Source organism: Hermetia illucens, chromosome 5, assembly GCF_905115235.1.
Source record: "Hermetia illucens chromosome 5, iHerIll2.2.curated.20191125, whole genome shotgun sequence".
In the NCBI taxonomy this organism is placed as follows: Eukaryota; Metazoa; Arthropoda; class Insecta; order Diptera; family Stratiomyidae; genus Hermetia; species Hermetia illucens.
Window position 1 is genome coordinate 23,070,667 of NC_051853.1, and position 21,138 is coordinate 23,091,804.

The following is a 21,138-nucleotide window of genomic DNA, read 5'->3' on the forward strand; positions in this document are numbered from 1 at the left end:
CAGATAATAATTTTGGGAGAGAAAACTGACCTAGTTTTTGCAATCATATGGTTAATAATCCATCCAATTTCAGGATGCAAACTTGTTACATCTCAAGTGGGACAAAAATCTTAACCGGAAATTCTTGATGGAGCAGAATATACCCATCCTACCCATTAAAACACCAGACGCTAAACTTTCCTTTCCTGCCTTCGAAAACCTGTTCAAAAATTTATAAACAACTGATTACTTGCAGAAAACTGTTTTTATTTTCTTTTGATATATTCAGTGATTGCTTTCTGGTTTCACAAGAGCAAAAACCACATCAGAATGGATTTTTATATAAGAACTACAAATAAAATACTATTCTGTGCGTCATATGGTAAATTGCCGAAAACAAATCATAAGCATTCCATGGAATGTCTGTATATATATAAAAAAATTCACTCTGTAGTAAATTTGACCTTTTAAAACTAAAACGCAGATGTTAAATGAAAACAAGTTGGAATGAAATATGATACACATATAATATGTGATAATTTAGATTCTTAATCTATTAATTTATTCTGGGTATAATGTATTGGCTGTGTATGTACTTTAAGTACCATTATTTCTTATGTTACGCATTGGTGGAGGAATCCATGACATACATTCGTGCAGCATTCATCGTTTTGGAAACACTGGAAAAAGAAAAATGGAAAGTTTAGTATTATCTGATATTTCTTCAGAATTGAAAACAATCTCGTATTTATTTTTTCTGGTAGAGATTGTTTTTTATTTCTCAATATTTTGACTGGAAAATTACATACAAAACTTAAATTACTGAATTGAATTGTTATCATATTATGGTTATACACAATTTCTAAAAAGCAAACATTCGTGGTAAATAATAGTTCAATAACAAAAGATTATAAATACTAGAGGATTGCTTATGTTCCCATGACCACCACTTAGAAGCAGTTTAGCAATACATGCATTATATATGGATGAAAATCACCTTTAATGCTCTGGCCAACCATGATTTACCACGTGAACTGAGCAAGAAAAAAGGAAGCTGGTATGTGGAAACGAATCCATGCACCACGACAGCGAAAGATATTGTGAAAGAAGGCGAACCTTCTTGGGGATGGGGGCACGGCGTTGCTGCACCACCAATTGTGGCAATATCCAGAAAAATCAAACGCAAGAAAGCACAACTTCTGACCAAACTTGAGGATAAGCTCGGTGAGATCCACGCTGGTAGCAGATTCTTCAGTTAGGGACGATTTTCACATTGGACTAAAATTATGCCTGCAAAAATAAAGGTTGCTCACATTAACCACCAGCTTGCCAAAACCTCATCCTGTCTACAGCTCTTATATATCTTTGATACAAGAGCTATTGTTCTTTTACGGCTTTGCGTAAAACAAAGAATATGGTCAAGAGGGTTTCAAACGAAAGGACCCGATTAGTACTTGTCACAACTGATTCTATTTCTTATATTGGGTGAAACAATGGGTGAAAAAATGGGTGCCCCAAAAAGTGAAACAAGTGTCGTTCTCAGAACCTATCCAGCCGGAAAAAAATTCAAATGGTGTATCTGTACGAAATCTAGGCCTCACTTCGATATCTGGTCAATAAAGTTAATAAAAAATAATAAAAAACCTTAATTTCATCCGAGAAGTACAAGATTCGTGTATTGGTATAGCGCATAACTTTGGTAAGTTTGAATGAAATCCAGCAATTATTAACAAAGTTATTGGCGTTGAAACTTTTGCATTTCATGAAAATCTATTGCACGGGAATATGGGGGTGGGGGGTCCTCTGAGCACTTCGATCCCTCAAGTGTCATTGCATAAAATTCATGTGTCTCTTTCGGTGCTCGAGTCTAGAGTTTCCCGACTCCAGGCCGTTTTTTTCTTTCATTATTTGTATCTCCAGATTTACCTTCGTGCTGGTATTTCGATAGATGGACTGGAATGCCCGTGCTCAGAGGACAACTCAACCTGGCTAGTACACAGGCGTGTAAACACGTGTTGATGCAGCGCTTTGATGGAGCTTCGAGATTTGTGGGCGGACTTTCACGGTCAATTTCACCATTCTTTTAGTTTCTGAGATATCACTCCCTCTTGATCGGCTTCGACCATAAAAGATTCTTTTGACCATCGACAAACATATCTTGTTATTACAAAAGACATAATTCTAAGAACACGGACACAACAAAGTTTAATGAACTTCTTGACAGTAAAGTGCAGCTCCCTATCATCATGATCATTAACGGCGCAACAACCGGTATCCGGTCTAGGCCTGCCTTAATAAGGAACTCCAGACATTCCGGTTTTGCGCCGAGGTCCACCAATTCGATATCCCTAAAAGCCGTCTGGCGTCCTAACCTACGCCATCGCTCCATCTTAGGCAAGGTCTGCCTCGTCTTCTTTTCCTACAATAGATATTGCCCTTATAGACTTTCCGGGTGGGATCATCCTCATCCATACGGATTAAGTGACCCGCTCACCGTAACCTATTGAGCCGGATTTTATCCACAACCGGACGGTCATGGTATCGCTCATAGTTTCGTCATTGTGTAGGCTACGGAATCGTCCATCCTCATGTAGGGGGCCAAAAATTCTTCGGAGGATTCTTCTCTCGAACGCGGCCAAGAGTTCGCAATTTTTCTTGCTAAGAACCCAAGTTTCCGAGGAATACATGAGGACTGGCAAGATCATAGTCTTGTACAGTAACAGCTTTGACCCTATGGTGAGACGTTTCGAGCGGAACAGTCTTTGTAAGCTGAAATAGGCTCTGTTGGCTGACAACAACCGTGCGCGGATTTCATCATCGTAGTTGTTATCGGTTGTGATTGTCGACCCTAGATAGGAGAAATTGCCAACGGTCTCAAAGTTGTACTCTCCTATCCTTATTCTTCTTCGTGTTTGACCAGTGCGGTTTGATGTTGTTGGTTGATTCGTCTTCGGTGCTGACGTTGCCACCATATATTTTGTCTTGCCTTCATTGATGTGCAGCCAGATCTGGATAAAGACAGTTTGTACATCTCGGGTCGTTCTTCCCATGATGTCGATATCGTCAGCATAGGCCAGTAGTTGGGTGGACTTGAAGAGATTCGTACCTCTTGCATTTACCTCAGCATCACGGATCACTTTCTCGAGGGCCAGGTTAAAGAGGACGCATGATAGGGCATCCCCTCGTCGTAGACCGTTGTTGATGTCGAATGGTCTTGAGAGTGATCCTGCTGCTTTTATCTGGCCTCGCACATTGGTCAGGGTCAGTCTAGTCAGTCTTATTAATTTCGTCGGGATACCGAATTCTCTCATGGCCGTGTACAGTTTTACCCTGGCTATGCTATCATAGGCGGCTTTAAAGCTCCCTATGCGATCCAGAATTCATTTGACGATAGAAGATCAATTGGAAACGCTGAATCGCACCAACTAAGTGAAAACCAACATGCTTATCAGAGTGGAAATTCATGGACCAAAAAGAGAGGGAGTAAGTTGCTCCCCATTTGGTCCGGTGCGGCATCAAGTTAATGTGGAGTAAAAACTCAAAAACATCTTTTTTTTTTCACTTTTTTTTTGTATTTGATTTTCTGAAAGAAAAACGTTTCCAGAATATTATGAGAGAGATGAATCGGAGCAAAACTGAGGAAGATACAGCGGTTTAAGCAATCACTCCCCAGCGCGAATTCCGTCTCAGCAAAGAGCTCCCCAGCACACAGCCATCTGTTCGAAAAATGCAAATCGATAAATGGCGGCCAATGACAATTTACGTGTGTACAGTACCTTGCCTTTGACTTCCATTCATCGATCCGCACTTGGTTCGACTTCACCCCACTCAGAGGATTGAAAGATCGATCCTAAGTGGAGTCAGCCCACAGTTGCCTTACAGACAGCCGCACGCAAGGGCCTGCTCTTTGCTGTAAAAATAAGCGAGCAGCGAGTAGCGAGTCGACTTGGCGGTGATGTTGTGCCGCCACGTCAACCACGCCACTACGTCCGATGTCACGAGACAGGCTAATCCGCTCTACGGCAGACTTTGGATGATGCATTTGGAATTTGGACATAGTTGTCCGTATTCGCCACTGAACGTTTTCTAGATCGGTCTCCGTTCACGGCAATATTCCGAATGCATAAGCCAGTGAAGGGAAAGCGAGTAAGGTTCCTGGTAGAAGTCCTAGGTACTTGTAGAAGTCTGTCTCGGTCATAACTTCGACGTGGGGTTCACCAATCCTATGTCCCGTAGGCGCCTCGTGATGACCTTTTCGGATGGCTTGGATTCGACACTTGTCTAATCCAAACTCCATCCGAATATCACGCCTGAACATGTCTATTATTCGCAACAGACTTCTAAGATGGTCGTCAGTACCAGCATACAGCTTGATGTCATCCAAGTACATCAAGTGTGTGCGTTCGCACTTAACACCATACTTTATTGCAAAACCATGACCTCTAGCATCATTCAGTAGCTATGAAAGGGGGGATTGCGTGCCATGCAAAACCAAAAGGAATTCAAAGAATCCCCTTGAAAGATGCCTCTCCGTATATGGATGGGCTCTGAGATATTGGTACCCTCAGGTGAAGGGACTGATAAGGTGGTGTGCCACCCTTCCATGACTATCGTCAAAAACTTTATTAGTTTCGGATCAATGCGATGCAGATATAGGACATCGATTAGTCAGGTATGTGAGACGCTGTGGAAGCCTTGGCATAATCAATATAGCCACTAAAGAGGTTTCTTTGGCCTCCAGTTGCTTGTCCCACAACTATCGAGTCAATAATGAATTGTTCTTTGCAATCCCTTGAACCAATTTAGCAGCCCTTCTGCTCCTTGGATAGAATGTTGTTGGTTTCGGAGTGCGCATTGACCCTTTCACTAATGATGGACGTTATGGATTTGTAGAGGGTTGGTAAGCAAGTAATCGATCTTGTGTCTGCGGGGTCCTGCACCGTGTCCTTCTTAGGGATAAGGTAGGTAATCCCCACAGTGAGGAAGAGTGGAAATTCCTCCGGCCGACTCGGGTAACCTCCAAAGTCCACCCCAATATTCTTTCGCTTCCGTCACCGAAATCTGGACTGTCTGTTGGGATTCGTTGTGTGATCTGGAAAATCTCCGCTGGTTCCTCGCGTAGGTTGCATTCTGGACACGTCTGGAATGATTTTCGCCGTCGTAACCGACTGCATATGACAGAAAGCTTCTGCTTTAGTGTGGCCAAAATTTCCACTACGGGTGTTTCACTGGGGATGGCATAGTTCCTGTAAACCCTCTATACTTTATTCTTCACCCATCTGCTGGCATTGTCAGAGTTGATTTGAATCAACCTAGCAATGTTCTGCCTTAGTGAGTCCTGCCGACGTTCCAGACGAATTTTCTATGGTGAATCTCTTCGGTCACTCAAGCCAATAACGAGAAAGTGAATCTTCCGACCGTGCCATCTGACAGCCGCAACTGCGCTACAATACACATATGATTGTAGTTGCAGCGGCGGCATATCAGCACACCGTCGGGATACAATCTCATCATTGACTTCAGAAAGAATTCTCGGATGCATAGAGTTCTTTTATGGTTAATTTTATTTTATTATTTTAATTATCACTTTTAATTGGTGATTTGTAAATATATGAGTATTTTATGAATATATGGGATCATGAAATATAACTAGGCTTCCTAGATCTGAGGACTTCCTTCCACTCTCCTCCTCCTTGCTCCCGCAAAACACACATATAGGGACATCGTCTTAAATAATGGCCTGAGGATATCGTGGAAGGGTGGGTGGGGCCACGTCTCATTGAAAAACTGAGGCAGAAGAATCAATAATTGAGACTGTGATCCTTCGTGGATCTTTCACTCCCTCGATCGCGGCACTCGGGCCCGGGTCGTGCGCGGTCGAGCAGTTTTTTTTATTTTCCAAGTTTAGCTCTCGTTAGACGGCCGCGAAATTCATTGTTTGGTGATTTTCAGATCCGGTGCGGACCCACGCATTGGTACAGACACGTTAATTTTGTATAATGACACGGGATCGAAGCAATCAAAGGTTTTACAAACAAATCCTTAAAAATCTGGTCCGGAGAATGCCAACGTGTCAGGAGGATTGGAATGCGGTCAATTCTATAATTGGTTATGTCCAGTGCAAACCGTGAAGGGGAGAGGAGACAAAAAAATCGCGGTTGTGGACACCCCGTACGGAAGAGACTAAGCTTGAATGAGCTAACTTCGCCCCATAATGTAATACCGTGTGGTGGTTCCACGGTGGTCAAGGGAATCGGGAGTAGTTGCAGTGGGTGAATCTCTCACATTAGCTTGTGGAAGCCAATGTTTTTTGAAGATAGATGGAGGTAAAAAAAACAAACGAAAAGGCGGGCAGACATAGTATAGCGATTTTAATAAAAACCTTATAAAGAAGCAGACGACTTAAAGTTTCGTCCAAAGGAAAGGAAGCTTAGATACTGCTCGTCTTGCAATGCATAGGTGTGAATCAAATTGCAGTCAAAGAGTCGTCCAAATCAGGCTAAAGAAGGTATTATGGGAGTCCTAAGTCCGCCAAATTGAGTGTTTAGCTCAAAATTGGGGTCCACATTTTTCTCTCTTGGTTCGGTTCGTCGTTATATGGGTGTTAAGTTGTTCTGAAGTTAAATGCGTCATACAGTTACGGTCTACCGCAATTATATAAACAATTCAATATACAGGGCAACCTCTACCATCTTAATTGTATTGAATTACATTTTTCTTTTATTTTTCAATCCGTTCGAAAACCGTGTATCTGACTAGCACCAAGATTAAGGCTTTTTAATTTGCTCATTTTGCGTTTAAAATATGTACATATGTTTCTCAGTGCGTAATAATCGTGTAATTTACTGCATTTTCCGGTCAAGATGATAAGCTCTTTTGATAATGCACATGTGCAGTTATCGAGGAATTTATTCAACGTTCACTATCTTCTCAATCGAGGTAGGTCGTCTTCGTAACTACATTCGTTTAACTGCCAAATTTCTAAAAATATAATTTGCTGATAGTTATTATTATTCCATTAATAAATGATTTCGGTGACTATCATTTTATAAGAAAAATTATTTGTAATTCAATATTTTAGCCCGGATATTCCCCCTCAACGGAGAGGAAAGATATCTTGAAATCACTTTGGTCGGAATGTACGATTATTGTCATTCCCGTATAAACCAGTGAATCTTATCAATATTCCATGAATGATGGTAGTCAAAATCCCTAATCGTTACTACTTCGAAATTTTTATTATTCAAAAGTGCATTTGCTGCTGCTTTCAATTGGTATTTTACCATAACATATTTTTTGCCAATGGAGCTCGTTGACTCACAGAATAAATATGTAGATTAAAAAAAAAGCCCCGAAAATTTCAATCGAATTATTATTGTGAGGGCTTTGTGAGAGATAATAAATATTGTTACGTTTCTACTGAAGACCGGTTTCTTCAATTGGTTTAAATAGAAAAAGATGTGCACAATCAATAATAGCTTTTTGTCTTAATACTCTTCTAGGAATTCAGAGCCTATAATTACCACAAATAGACCTGTAGTAAATACATATGTATGAAGAGATATTTCTATCTTATTGTAGCCTCATTCGTTGTTTTTGTTTATGCCATTTGTACTCCTATTAGTGTTACTTCAGTTTGCGCTCTGAGGGCTAAGGGATGCTGGGCAGCATATCTTCCTGTAAACATCCCCTAGAGCTCCTCGAATATTCAAACGCTAAATCGATCAGGCTCAATTTGGGAGCAACTATGGGTTATTAGGAATGCAATACCTATTTCTTGCAGTTCCACTATCATACCATGGGCCGGTTCTGCCATTACTGATTTAATACCACACACAATATTCCTCACGGTTAACTCAAAGTCACCTTCATTGCAAGCAAGTCATTTAAGTATTTAATGAATGAAAAGAATTAAAAGTTATTTTCGGATGAGTCATTAAATTGTTGAGTGTCATCACAATAAAAAGACAAAAGAGAAGGAGGTTACACTGAAATGGACAAGTAATTTATTACTTGCAGAGGTGACACCAGCTCTATCAACATTAACTCCTTATGGCCTCTTTACTAGAGCTAATAGAAGCATTTTTACTATGTTCGAGTGACTTGCAGTAACCACTAGAGGATATGGGTTCCAAGTTCACACATTCAGGAAAAGCGTGTTAGTACTTCCAAAAGAAGTAGTTCCTTGTTTTTGCGACAACAACAGCACTCAAATTGTAAGAAAGGTCGCGGTTGAATGCATTTACGTTTCGAAATTGTTCCTTCGGTCTTCAAACAGATCACGCTTCTTGTTGGAATTACCTACCTTGTTGTAATAGAGGAGGATATTAGGACATAACTCCTACAAAACCGCAGGGTTTAACTCCAAAGCCTAGTGGTAATTGAAAAACCCCAACCCACGGTGTTACGTCCCGAAGTTGATGGGTGAATGGCACCAGGGGAAAGTAAAGTTGCAAAGGGAGCCTTTGGGTAACGGACAACTCTGCATAGTCACTAGCCTTACGTACCTATCGGGGCCCCTAAACAGATCGACCAATCCAGCGCCCGAACACTAAACGAAATGGCGCATCCATACGTACCTTGGAGTGAGACGAAATTCCAGTCCTTGCCAACTGTTTAGGGCAATAGAAAGACAAAATCTGTCGACAAATTTGACAAATAGGCAGGACTAACCAAACCAAATTTCGGACGAACATGGTCGAATCTCAAAGACAAAAGGAATCCCAAGAACTTCGGAAGAAAAAGAGAACTCTATTCAGTCGCATAGGCGACTTCATCTTCCGTTGAACGCTAGAACTGGCAAATAAATTCCTAGCCATGTAGAACGCTGCGGGCAAGAGGTTCACAAATATGCTTCAAATAACACCTGGGAAACATACATAGGTGCGACCCTTTGAAAATGACTATCATCATCATCAACGGCGCAACAACCGGTATCCGGTCTAGGCCTGCCTTAATAAGGAACTCCAGACATCCCGGTTTTGCGCCGAGGTCCATCAATTCGATATCCCTAAAAGCTGTCTGGCGTCCTGGCCCACGCCATCGCTCCATCTTAGGCAGGGTCTGCCTCGTCTTCTTTTCCTACCATAGATATTGCCCTTATAGACTTTCCGGGTGGGATCATCTTCATCCATACGGATTAAGTGACCCGCCCACCGTAACCTATTGAGCCGGATTTTATCCACAGCCGGACGGTCATGGTATCGCTCATAGATTTCATCATTGTGTAGGCTACGGAATCGTCCATCCTCATGTAGGGGGCCAAAAATTCTTCGGAGGATTCTTCTCTCGAACGCGGCCAAGAGTTCGCAATTTTTCTTGCTAAGAACCCAAGTTTCCGAGGAATACATGAGGACTGGCAAGATCATAGTCTTTTACAGTAAGAGCTTTGACCCTATGGTGAGACGTTTCGAGCGGAACAGTCTTTGTAAGCTGAAGTAGGCTCTGTTGGCTGACAACAACCGTGCGCGGATTTCATCATCGTAGTTGTTATCGGTTGTGATTTTCGACCCTAGATAGGAGAAATTGTCAACGGTCTCAAAGTTGTATTCCCCTATCCTTATTCTTGTTCGTGTTTGTGTTTGACCAGTGCGGTTTGATGTTGTTGGTTGATTCGTCTTCGGTGCTGACGTTGCCACCATGTATTTTGTCTTGCCTTCATTGATGTGCAGCCCAAGATCTCGCGCCGCCTGCTCGATCTGGATGAAGGCAGTTTGAACGTCTCGGGTGGTTCTTCCCATGATGTCGATATCGTCAGCATAGGCCAGTAGTTGGGTGGACTTGAAGAGGATCGTACCTCTTGCATTCACCTCAGCATCACGGATCACCTTCTCGAGGGCCAGGTTAAAGAGGACGCATGATAGCGCATCCCCTTGTCGTAGACCGTTGTTGATGTCGAATGGTCTTGAGAGTGATCCTGCTGCTTTTATCTGGCCTCGCACATTGGTCAGGGTCAGCCTAGTCAGTCTTATTAATTTCGTCGGGATACCGAATTCCCTCATGGCCGTGTACAGTTTTACCCTGGCTATGCTATCATAGGCGGCTTTAAAGTCGATGAACAGATGGTGCAACTGTTGTCCATATTCCAACAGTTTTTCCATCGCCTGCCGCAGAGCGAAAATCTGATCTGTTGCTGATTTGCCTGGAGTGAAGCCTCTTTGGTATGGGCCAATGATGTTCTGGGCGTATGGGGCTATCCGGCCTAGCAAGATAGTGGAGAATATCTTATAGATGGTACTCAGCAACGTGATACCTCTATAATTGCTGCACTGTGTGATATCTCCCTTTTTATGTATGAGACAGATTATGCCTCGCTGCCAATCGTCAGGCATTGATTCGCTGTCCCATACCTTGAGCACAAGTTGATGAACCACTTGGTGTAACTGGTCGCCTCCATATTTAACCAATTCGGCTGTAATTCCATCGGCTCCTGGCGACTTATGATTTTTTAGCCGATGAATTGCACGGACTGTTTCTCCTAAACTTGGTGGTGGCAGTATTTGTCCGTCGTCTTCAGTTGGCGGGACCTCCAACTCGCCGATGTTCTGGTTGTTCAGTAGCTCATCAAAGTACTCAACCCATCGCTCTAATATGCCCATTCTGTCGGAAATCAGATTTCCCTCTTTGTCTCGGCAGGATGAGCATCGACGTGTATAAGGCTTCATCCTGCTGACTTGTTGGTAAAACTTCCGCGCCTGGTGCGGTTGCTCCCTGTACTTTTCTAGTTCACAGACTTGTTGGTTCTCCCAGGCTTCCTTTTTCCGTCTGTGAAGTCGCTTCTCCGCTCGACGGAGTTCGTGATAAGTCTCTGCGCGTGCCCGCGTTCTTTGAGAATGCAACATTACTCGGTATGCGGCATTCTTCCGTTCCGTTGCTAGCTTACATTCATCGTCAAACCAGCCGTTCCGACTCCTTTTGCGGCTGGGGCCAAGTATATTTGTGGCCGTATCCATGATAACGTTCTTCAGGTGGTTGTGAAGATCATTAGTTGATGCTTCATCTCCAGGTGCTCTATTGACTGCGGTTATTGCGGCATCCATTTCCCTCTTATAGGTGTCGCGGAGGGTTGTGTTGTGGATGGCTTCAGTGTTCACTCTCACCTGATTGTCAGAGGGGATTCTAGGTGGTATTGTTATTCGAGCTCGGAGCACCATGCCAACGAGATAGTGATCCGAGTCTATATTGGCCCCCCTATATGTTCTGACATTCATCAAGGCTGAGAGGTGGCGGCGTTCGATCAACACGTGGTCAATTTGGTTGAAAGTGGTCCCGTCTGGAGAGGCCCACGTATGTTTGTGGACCGCTTTCCGCGCAAACCAGGTACTTCCAACAACCATTTCGTGTGACCCTGCTAATTGAATAGTCCGCAGTCCGTTATCATTTGTTTTTTCGTGTAAGCTATGGGAGCCAACGTATCGCCTGAATACGGGCTCCTTCCCTACTTGGCTGTTGAAATCCCCAAGTATGATTTTGATATCATATCTGGGACAGGCTTCGAGGGCTCTTTCTACTGCCTCGTAGAAGGTATCCTTCTCCGACTCTGCAGTCTCCTCTGTAGGGGCGTGAACGTTTATGAGGCTTATATTTCTAAACTTGCCTCGCAAGCGCAGAGTGCATAGCCGTTCGCTTATACTTTCAAAGCCGATAACAGCAGGTTTCATTTTTTGGCTGACTAAGAAACCTACTCCGAGCACATGGTTTACTGGATGGCCGCTATAATATATGGTGTAGTGGCTCTTCTCCAGGAAACCGGTCCCTGTCCATCGCATCTCTTGCAACGCAGTTACATCAGCCCTATATTGGGACAGGGTATCGGCTAGCTGCTTATCAGCTTCATCTCTGTACAGGGAGCGCACGTTCCATGAGAAAAAGCGCAAATCGTTGTTCCTTTGTCGTTGCCGGGTCCGTCGTTTTAATATCCGTCCTATCCGAGGCTCCTGTTGTGGCTTCGTAACGGTTGTTTTCCGTGTAGGGTTGTCAGCCCTACCCAACCCCCAACCTGGAGGATCAGTTGGTACAATTTGTCCCGTTTTTAGGCGCGGGAGACTCGCCTTCATCCTTCTCCGTCTGCAGCTTTTCGTCAAGAAAGAGCTCCCAGCGGTCACCACGTGGAGGTGGAGATAGGGTTTGGTAGTAGAGCTGTTGGTGTTGGTTCAGCAGGCATTTCCCAGGTTTTATGCTCCATCGTGGGTACCAATCCACGTTTCGCCCCGGGACCTATACTACCCTTTGACCGCTAGAAATGTAACTAGAAGAAAAGCTGAGAGTCGAGCAAACCTGGTCTCGGTTAATCTGGAGAAGTATGATCCTTCCACTGGGCTTCAGTTTATATGCTTATATGCGAATTAGACGGCCAAAGATTTGTCACAAATCACGATGTCACTCGTTACTCCATGTGGTGGTCCGATTCTGCTGGTTGACAAGACTCGGCAGGTGATAAATACCAACAAGCTGAACTGTAGTCCGAATACAGACATCTCAAATACTAACGGCGTGGTATAGCTGCGCGCTTAGTTAAACATTCCAAGTGTGAATATCCAAAGCGAGGAATGCAAAGTGATCAGTTTGAAACGAAAAGAGGACGGATTGACCCTTGTGCTACAACTACTTAAGAGAACTAAAAAGCAGGAACTGCAAGGTTACTTTCGTTTGTCTAAAATAGCCAGCAAAATCATATTTAAATTAACGCTAAGTGCTGAAGGCAACGCACAAAATTCCGCAGCATAGTAAAGCCGATCATAGCATAGTACTGATCTACGAACTTTGGGTAGTGAACGAAAATGGGAGGACGGACGGACTCGATAACAAATGCATAAGTTAATATATATATAGCTCAGAATATCTATATTTGCCAAATCTGCAATTAGTATTTGAATGACTTTTAAGTGATTTAGTAGCGACTCGAACTAAGACAGTAGGGAAAATGTGTAGAATTACTTAGTACTATTACAATTATTTTTTCTCGTACGACCTGCAGCCCGCGACTACCACGGGGAAATGAGACACCTGGTCATACGTCGCTTCTAGTCAATTGTTGGTGTTGATGCCTCGTACACCGTCATGGTCAGACAGCATCAAAACGACAAAGAGGAGGGATGAATAGCTTTATAAGCATATTATTAGACCCTATTGCATAGTAGACAACCGGGGCACTGAGTCGACTTTCATTATAAGTGTGTCAACCATACGGATAGACAGTCAGACTGCGAATCCTAATTTTCATGGTATTTCTCTTCAGCTCGACCTTTAGACCTGCTTCTTCGAATTCAGAGCCGTTGGCCCAAGGTCCACGACTCATAGTCGCGGTGTTTTGTTGAAGAATATCATGGTCCATTGAAGCTCTCCACAACCTCCGGACAAGGCAGCAGGGAGAACGTTACGGATGACGGCAAGAAATATAATTGGCGACAGGACTCAAACCTGACTGATTTCGCCTTCGAATTCAAACTCCTCTGATATTTTACCCCGATGCAGCAGAGGATCAAGAAACCCAAACCTACTCGTCTGTTAGGAGATGGGAATAGTTCCAGAAGGAATACGCATCTAGGGAGTCTATCTAAACATTCAGCTAATTACCTAAGCACACTGAATTCAATAGACACGACGAAGTATACCCAACAACTGACAAGGAAACAGAGTTTTCACTTCTGAAGGAAAATCTAGTTCAAATCGAAGGAAGCTGTATTCGACCGGGTTAAATACCGATGACTTTATAAGAAAGCCGAGGTGAAATAAAGACCAAAATAAGGTTTGTAGGCTAAGAAGTCTCATCTGCTGTCAAACGAAATTTAAGGGGGGGGGGGGGGGGGGGGGGGGACGGCATTGAAATCAGTATCCTTACCAATTAGGAAAATCTTATCAAGCATCAGCTGCCCTCGAAAATTCAGAGAAACTACAAATCAACGGGTATTGTAATCCTAATATAGATAGCAAGCACTTTTCGATACAATCTGCTCCAGTTCGCTGCAAGAGCTTCGGTATAGAAAGCACATATTGACTGCTGCAGATGTTTCTGCAAGGTAGGGTGGCTGAAACACATCTGTGTATTGAGGCTCTGTACGAAATCACATACAAGAAGGATTCGTTACTTTGGGTCCTTAGATTGGACGAACTACTAGTCTTACAAAACGAACCGGAATGTCCTGCCCCAAGGACATATTGATGATGTCATCATATTCATATGCAAATAATTTCAGAGCTGACACAACAGGCTGACACAGTGGTAACAACTGACGGTTTTTAGATTATTAAGCGAGGTGATGAAAGTGGTTTGGGAGATTTCGGACGTTGATTCAAATCCCAATCCTGGGCGCTTGTGGTTTGCCAACTGCTTTGAGCTCGCGGCGTTTTGTTGGCAGGCGGTCAAATGGTAGTATAGGTTCTAGGGCGAAACGTGGATTGGTATCCACAATGGAGCACAAAACCTGGGAAACGCCTGCTAAACCAACACCAAAAGCTCTACTACCAAACCCTATCTCCACTTCCACGTGGTGATCGCTGGGAATTCATTCTTAATGAAAAGCTACAGACGAAGAAGTATGAAGGCGAGTCTCTCGCGCCTAAAAACGGGAAAAACTGTACTAGCTGTTCCTCCAGGTTAGGGTTTGGGGGTCAACAACGGTTTACGTCAAGAGGATGCCCAATTATTCTTCCTTTTTAACCTGACCCTGCAAAATGTGATACCCGATGCAGATGTCAATGCACACTGACGATATCGACATTATGGGAAGAACAATCCGAGATGTACAGTCTACCTCCATCCAGATCGAGCAGACGGCGGGAAATTTCGTGCTGTACATTCACGAAGGCAATACGAAGTACATGGTGGCAACGTCATCGCCAAAGAACAAAGAACGAAAAAAATTGAATTGCACTCGTCAAACGAAAACAATGAAGATAGGAGATTTAACTTTGAGACCGTTGATAATTGCTCCTATCCAGGGTTGGAAATCACAACCGCTGGCAGCTATTACGATGAAATCCGGGCATGGTTTTTGACTGCAAACAGAGTCTATTTCAGCTTACAAAAACTGTTTCGTTCGAAACGTTTAACAATAGGGTCAAAGCTTTTACTGTACAAGACAGTGATCTGGCCAGTCCTCATGTGTTCCTGGGAGACCTGTGTTCTTAGCAAGAAAAATTGTGAACTCTTGGCAGTCTTCGAGAGAACAATCCTCCGAAGGATTGTTGGCCCCATACATGAGGATGGACGATTCCGGGACCTACATAACGACGACACCTATGAGCGATACCATGACCGTCTGGTTGTGGATAAAATCCGACTCAATAGATTACGGTGGACGAGTCACTTAATCCGTATGGATGAGGATGATCCAGCCCGGAAAGTCTATAAGGGCAATACAAAAAAGACGTGCCAGACCCTGCCTCACCTAGGGCAATGACTTAGGTCAGGACACCAGACAGCTTTGAGGGGTATCGAATTGGTGGACCTTGCCATAAAACCGCGTGTCTGGAGTTCCTTACTACGCAGGTCTAGACCTGATACAGGTTGTTGTGCCGTTGGTGATGATAATATCACATGCAAAGAGGAGTCGCTACTTTGGGACCTTAAAATGGACGAACTACTGGTCTTACTGAAGGAACCGGGATACCATGCTCCTGGTGATACTGATGATATATCATGCTCATATGCAATCAATTTCGAAACTGATACAACAGGCTCTGAGTTTAGCAAGAAGTCGTGTGAATGGGAGAATTCCACAATAAATCTGAACAAGACTAGTCTCCTGGCATTTCCCAAAAGGAGAAAGTTGGGTGAATTCAAATTCCTATCCCTTTTTAGTAGTGGGTTCAATTGTCAAATAGAGCAATGTATCCCGGACTGATCTCTGCTTGCGAAGATAAATTGGGTCAAAAATCTGCAGCATGTAATTAACAAAGGCAAGTACGCTTTCCTCACTACAAAAAGGATCATAGGGAAGACAAGGGAAAAGAAAACACGATATATCAGGTTGTTATAAAGTTCTTTCTCACCTATGGACCATAGTATGGTGGGCGAAGAAGGGAAACTGTCAAGAAACTTTCTTCGATCGGCAAGGGCATTACGTCTGCCATGAAGAGCTCAACGAGGCTTGCCCTGCCATTGTCACTATTGGAACTCATTGTGAAAAGAGACGGGAGGCTTATAACATGCAGGTTTCAATTGAACTGCATATAGGAGTTTATGGAGATGGGTAGTGATTCCATACATTTTACACCACTCAAATGTTGCTTCGATTCCAGAGTCAAAACCACGATAATTTGAGAGGACTGGAATCATTGAATTAACGATCACATTATGGTACACAGTTGGCCCTAAAACAGTAGAGAGAGCTAGGAATAAGATACATGAAGCGGACCCAAGGCACAACATATCATAATCTCTAAGTAAACGCATCGTTGTTTTTCAAACGGAGGCTTCATACCAAATCAAGTCGAAACCAGTATGGGAGTATCAGCAATCCTAGGAAGCAAACTAACATGATACAAAAGTGTTGATGGCACAGAAAGTGATCCCATGATTTTGGGACCGGAGTCCTCAGAGGGAATCAGTGAAACCGTAGCTGTGAGAAACTTGTGAAATCGGAAGCTCCAGTAATTAGCCTCTCGTTGGGAGACATGGGTGGAACATAGGCATAACTAATTAATATTTCTGATTAAAACAACGGAAATCATGAAAGTAAACTGAGAATTAGGACACTGGTATGCCTATCGCTTTCTCCACAAAACACATTACTAAGTTCACACTTTTACTTATTTATGGCATTAAAAATATTATCTTACCTTTGAACCAACTGTTTTGCAGTTTGAAATAACTCCTTCAAAAGGAGCCTGAGTATTCATATCGGCCGTATCAAAACGAGTAGCCAAGGCTCCTTGGGGGCGTATGGTTGGTCCAAATAATCTATCAATTAACTGCTGCAGAGTCATACTGTCACCGGGAACGTCTTGCCTTACATTTAGTGTGAGAACTATTGGTGCCTCGCCAGGAAGTGGTTGATTGTACGATTTCACACATTTGTACAGGTAACTTAAGCAGCTATTTGAACAACAGTCCCAATGATTCTGGCACTGGAAGAAACAGGAAAAATTATCAAAATGGTATTGAAACATAGCTAACAAAAAAGTAAAAGAAATTAGCACAAATTGCTTCTGATTAGTTTCATCCTAATCTAGTCTAAGACAACAGAATATTTGTACAAGACATTATGTATCTGTATCCATAACTTACATATTCACCGTTTTTGGCACACTTTTGATCTTGTGGGATCAAATTTTGAGCCGCGGAAATAGTTACACAAATCGTAACGAACAAGCCAAACTTGCAGATCATTTTCACTTCTTTACACTGCAGAAACTCTTGATATTAAGACAAGTTACTGGAAAGTATCTTAACGGCAGACTTTCAGATGAAATATCTTTTCGATGAACTTCTTCTCGACGAGACTTGGGAGAAGACGACCTACCAGCTCAACGGAAAGCGGACACTTAAGTCTACAGAAAATTGGTGCCAAACTTTAGTACGGCTTGATTGTGCTCGAATGCAAGTTTTGCTGGATGTTATTGCTACCCACACACTGAAGTTTACTCATGTTTTACTGATAACCTTTCATCATATTTTTTCACGAGAACTTAAAGAAATCAGCGAATGCAGTGCTTTGTAAGGAACACGTTAATAACTGACTAATTAAAATATTCACGTTCCTATTATCAGTAATGCAACGCATGGACTTTCCAAGGAAACAGTGAAATTAATCGACTGCAAGTCCGAATGGGCTGTAGATACAAGATTTGTCTACAATCTATAGATACAAACTGTCTAATATTTGAACTGAAAGAAATTGTGCCGAATAGCACAGTAGGAGGTGGCTGATCGGAAGCAGGTCATGCAAACAATTAAGAATTCATTTGGAATTGATAAGCTACCTTAAAATTAGGTTTTTGGCAATTATTTTTCTCTTCAATTTGCAATTCGAATTGTACTTAGATAGTAGAGGTGGCTTTATCGGAAAAAATTACGGGACGTCAGGGATTCTAGACAAATGAGTAACATAGAAAATTGTATGAAAGCTGAAAGTTTAACATCTAGTTCAATTCGATAAAGATTTTCAGCCATAAGGAATACACAATAAATTATAAGCAACAACAAATTTTGAAAATTATTCAGAATCATAGAGTAGGGTAGGTAGATATCTGCGGCCGCTCCGAGGAGCCCAATTAGCGCTGTGGTGCTGCTCTCCCACCCTGCAGCTAGAAATCTCCCAGGGCCCCAGTGTCTGTAGCCTGCTCTGGCGAGAACTGGGCAATCGCAGAGAAAGTGCATGAGGGTTTCCCTTCCTTCTGCGCAGTTTCGCCAATGCGAATTGAAGGATATGCCGAGCCTGCCGGCATGGTCCCTTTTGGCCAGTGCCCCGTGCAGACCGCCGTAATGTTGAATGCATTTCCACGTGTCTGGTACAGGAGCTCTCGTGATCGGGCTATGTTATAAGCGGGCCAAATCCTCCTTGACTTAGCACAGGTGATAAGCCTTCGCCATCTAAAGCCCGCGGCTGCAAGGTAGTGCAAGTAGACGCCTGACAGCCGTCAACGAAACACGGACTGTATTTACCAAAGGGCTGCCATGAGCAGAGCCTCGTCCGGCCAATCCGTCAGCCCGCTTCTTCTAACCAAGAGGAGGGTGACGTTGAGCGTGCCGCCCAGACCATTCAGCGCGTCTCTGCACTTCCCCACTAGCCTGGAGGGTGTCATCGATGAGTACAAGGCCTTGATGGCCGCTTGGCTGCCGGTCAGAATGGCTATGTTACGCTTGGGTCTCGGATTTTGCTCCAGCCGTTGACAGACTTCCAATATCGCCAGTACTTTCGATTGGAATACACTGGCGAAACCTGGGAGACCATATACTGTGTGTTTTGGAGAAAACGTCGCACTGACTCCACAGACCATCTTTGATCTATCAGCAAAGAATACTGAGTCCTAACCGTGCAACACGACGCCGGTCTTCGACTTTGCCCTGGTTGGAAAGTCCACAGCAAAGTTTCTCGTGAAGTTCAACTTGGGTGTAGCATAGTCCGTGGGGAATGCCCAGATTTTCCCGAGGTCATCTAGGATGTTACTGTGGCCCTAGGACTTCGCTTTCCAGTATCCGGACTCACGTAATCTGACGGCACTGCACGCTGCAAGGTAATTAATGTGCAGGTCTAAGGGGAGGAGATGCAGTAGTCTATTGAGAGCATCAGCTGGGCAGGACTGCAGAGCCCCAGTAGCATTTGCATACGCGGTTCTTTGAATCCTATTAAGCTTTATCCGATTGTATTTTTTTTCAAACCCTGCCACCAGACAATAGAGCCGAACGTTAGGATCGGGCGCACTACAGCGGTGTACATCAAGAGAACCATCCTCGGCCGGAGACCCCATTTCTTTGCAAAGGTTCTCTTACAGGCATAGAAGGCCTGTATATCCGGCCTTCTTAACCCTCAGTTCGATGTTCAATCTCCAATTTAGCTTTGGATCCAGGATTACACCCAGATACTTTACATTGGAGAAACGAACCAATTTCGTGTTAGATGGAATTCAGATACCATTGTCTTGGTGGTGAATGGCATCAGTTCCCGAGTCCCCATCTTGCGGGCCACAGGCACACCTTTCGCAACGCTCTTTCCATGATGTAGCCCATAATAGACGGAAACATTCCTGACACTAATATCACCAAGTCGTCGGCATACATTACTAACTTCACCCCCCTGCTGTCCAATATTCATAAAATTTCGTCCATCACTATTAACCAGAGCACTAGATAGATGGCGCCACGTTGAGGCGTGCTTCTGTTCACAGCTCTAGTTAAGTGGTTGCCTCCCAATCCGACTGGATTATTTTGGTACTTAGCATGGATATAATATAATGCGTAAGATACCCTCCGATTCAATGCGGGTCAAGGCTTCCTTGATGGCGTTGGTACTAACGTTGTTGAAAGCCCCCCCTATATCCCAGAAGGCAGCTAGGATATACTGGTTGTGCTGCACTGACCGCTTGACTGTGCCAATTACCTCGTGGATGGCGGTTTCTGTGGATTTTCCTTTAAAGTAGACGTGCCGGAACTTAGAGAAAGGTGTTCTCTCCATAATTGTGCTTAAATGGTTGTCCAGGACACGTTCTAGGGTCTTCAGCACGAAAGAAGTCAGGCTGATTAGTCGGAAGTCCTACACAAACTCACGCACCTACCTGCCTTAGGTATGAAAACCACTTGTGCGCGTCTCCAGGACTGTGGTACGTATCCCTAAGAAATTCAACTCCGGTAAATCTCAAGAAGCCACGGCCCTTTACTGCTGCTTCCGTAGCATGACTAGCATTATGCCATCTGAGCCCGGAAATTTATATGCGGAGAAGCTGCTTGTAGTCCAGTTGATCTTATCCTTGGTAATTATCGATTTGATTGTCTCGCGCAGTTGGAGTAGCCGCAAAAGTGGAAAGTGAGAAAGTGGGTTTGAACCACCAGTAGCTCAAAGGTTTCACAGGAAGATTTCGTCCAGGAGCCTTCAGATTTTTGAAGAAAGGATAGGCCCTTATGTTCTTCGGACAGAACCTTACTGAACCTCGGGGAGTCATTGGTGCTTTTGATGTTCTGACAATAGTCCAACCAAGATCGCCTTTTGGCGGTCCTGATGGCTGACTTGTACTTCTTCAGGCAATCCTTCTAAGGCTGCCAATGTTTATGCCTATGGCAGAAGTTGAGTCCTCTGGTCAGCTTCCCGAGGCTGGCGATGTCTTCATTGCACCACTGTGGCAATGCCTTTTTGCTGTACTTAGTAAGCGACAAGACTTTAAAGGGGTATCGAATGCCTTTTCCAGAGCCTCGACTTTTGATTCCAGTTCGTCCGTTATCTAGAATCTGATCTCTGCTCAGACACTCTCCAGTCCTATCCGCTCAGAATCTCATTGTGGGTTATTAGGGTGATATAAAGGACCTCTTCCCAACCGCCATAGTTCCCCGAGCTGGGAAAATGGAAGGTTCGTGTACTGCCCTGTTACACACCGGTAGGTTTGAAGTAATAATAAAATAAAAGAATGACTCATCTCTCTCGTTGATTTTGGAGCTACCCCAAAGGTTGGCCTGCTCTGTTGCTATGGGGTTCTTCAGATGTTGCAGTTCTTCTGCTGAAGCTG

General features: G+C 43.7%; 1 protein-coding gene across 1 annotated transcript; it reads right to left on the minus strand.

Moving 5' to 3' along the window:
- Positions 1-487: 487 nt before the first annotated feature.
- LOC119657904 lies at positions 488-17,493 on the minus strand. The gene is made up of 3 exons (XM_038065064.1): positions 17,210-17,493; positions 16,762-17,049; positions 488-659 (listed from the first exon to the last, which is right to left on the minus strand). The coding sequence occupies exons 1-3, from the start codon at positions 17,309-17,311 to the stop codon at positions 594-596; spliced, it is 456 nt and encodes a 151-aa protein (XP_037920992.1). The 5' UTR covers positions 17,312-17,493; the 3' UTR covers positions 488-593.
- Between the last annotated feature and the right edge of the window lie 3,645 nt (positions 17,494-21,138).

Coding starts and splice junctions, on each gene's coding strand:
- LOC119657904 (XM_038065064.1), bottom strand. CDS start 17,311: ATGATCTGCAAGTTTGGCTTGTTCGTTACGATTTGTGTAACTATTTCC. Junction 17,050..17,209: donor GTGCCAAAAACGGTGAATAT/GTAAGTTATGGA, acceptor TGTTTCTTCCAG/TGCCAGAATCATTGGGACTG. Junction 660..16,761: donor GCAAAACAGTTGGTTCAAAG/GTAAGATAATAT, acceptor TTCTTTTTCCAG/TGTTTCCAAAACGATGAATG.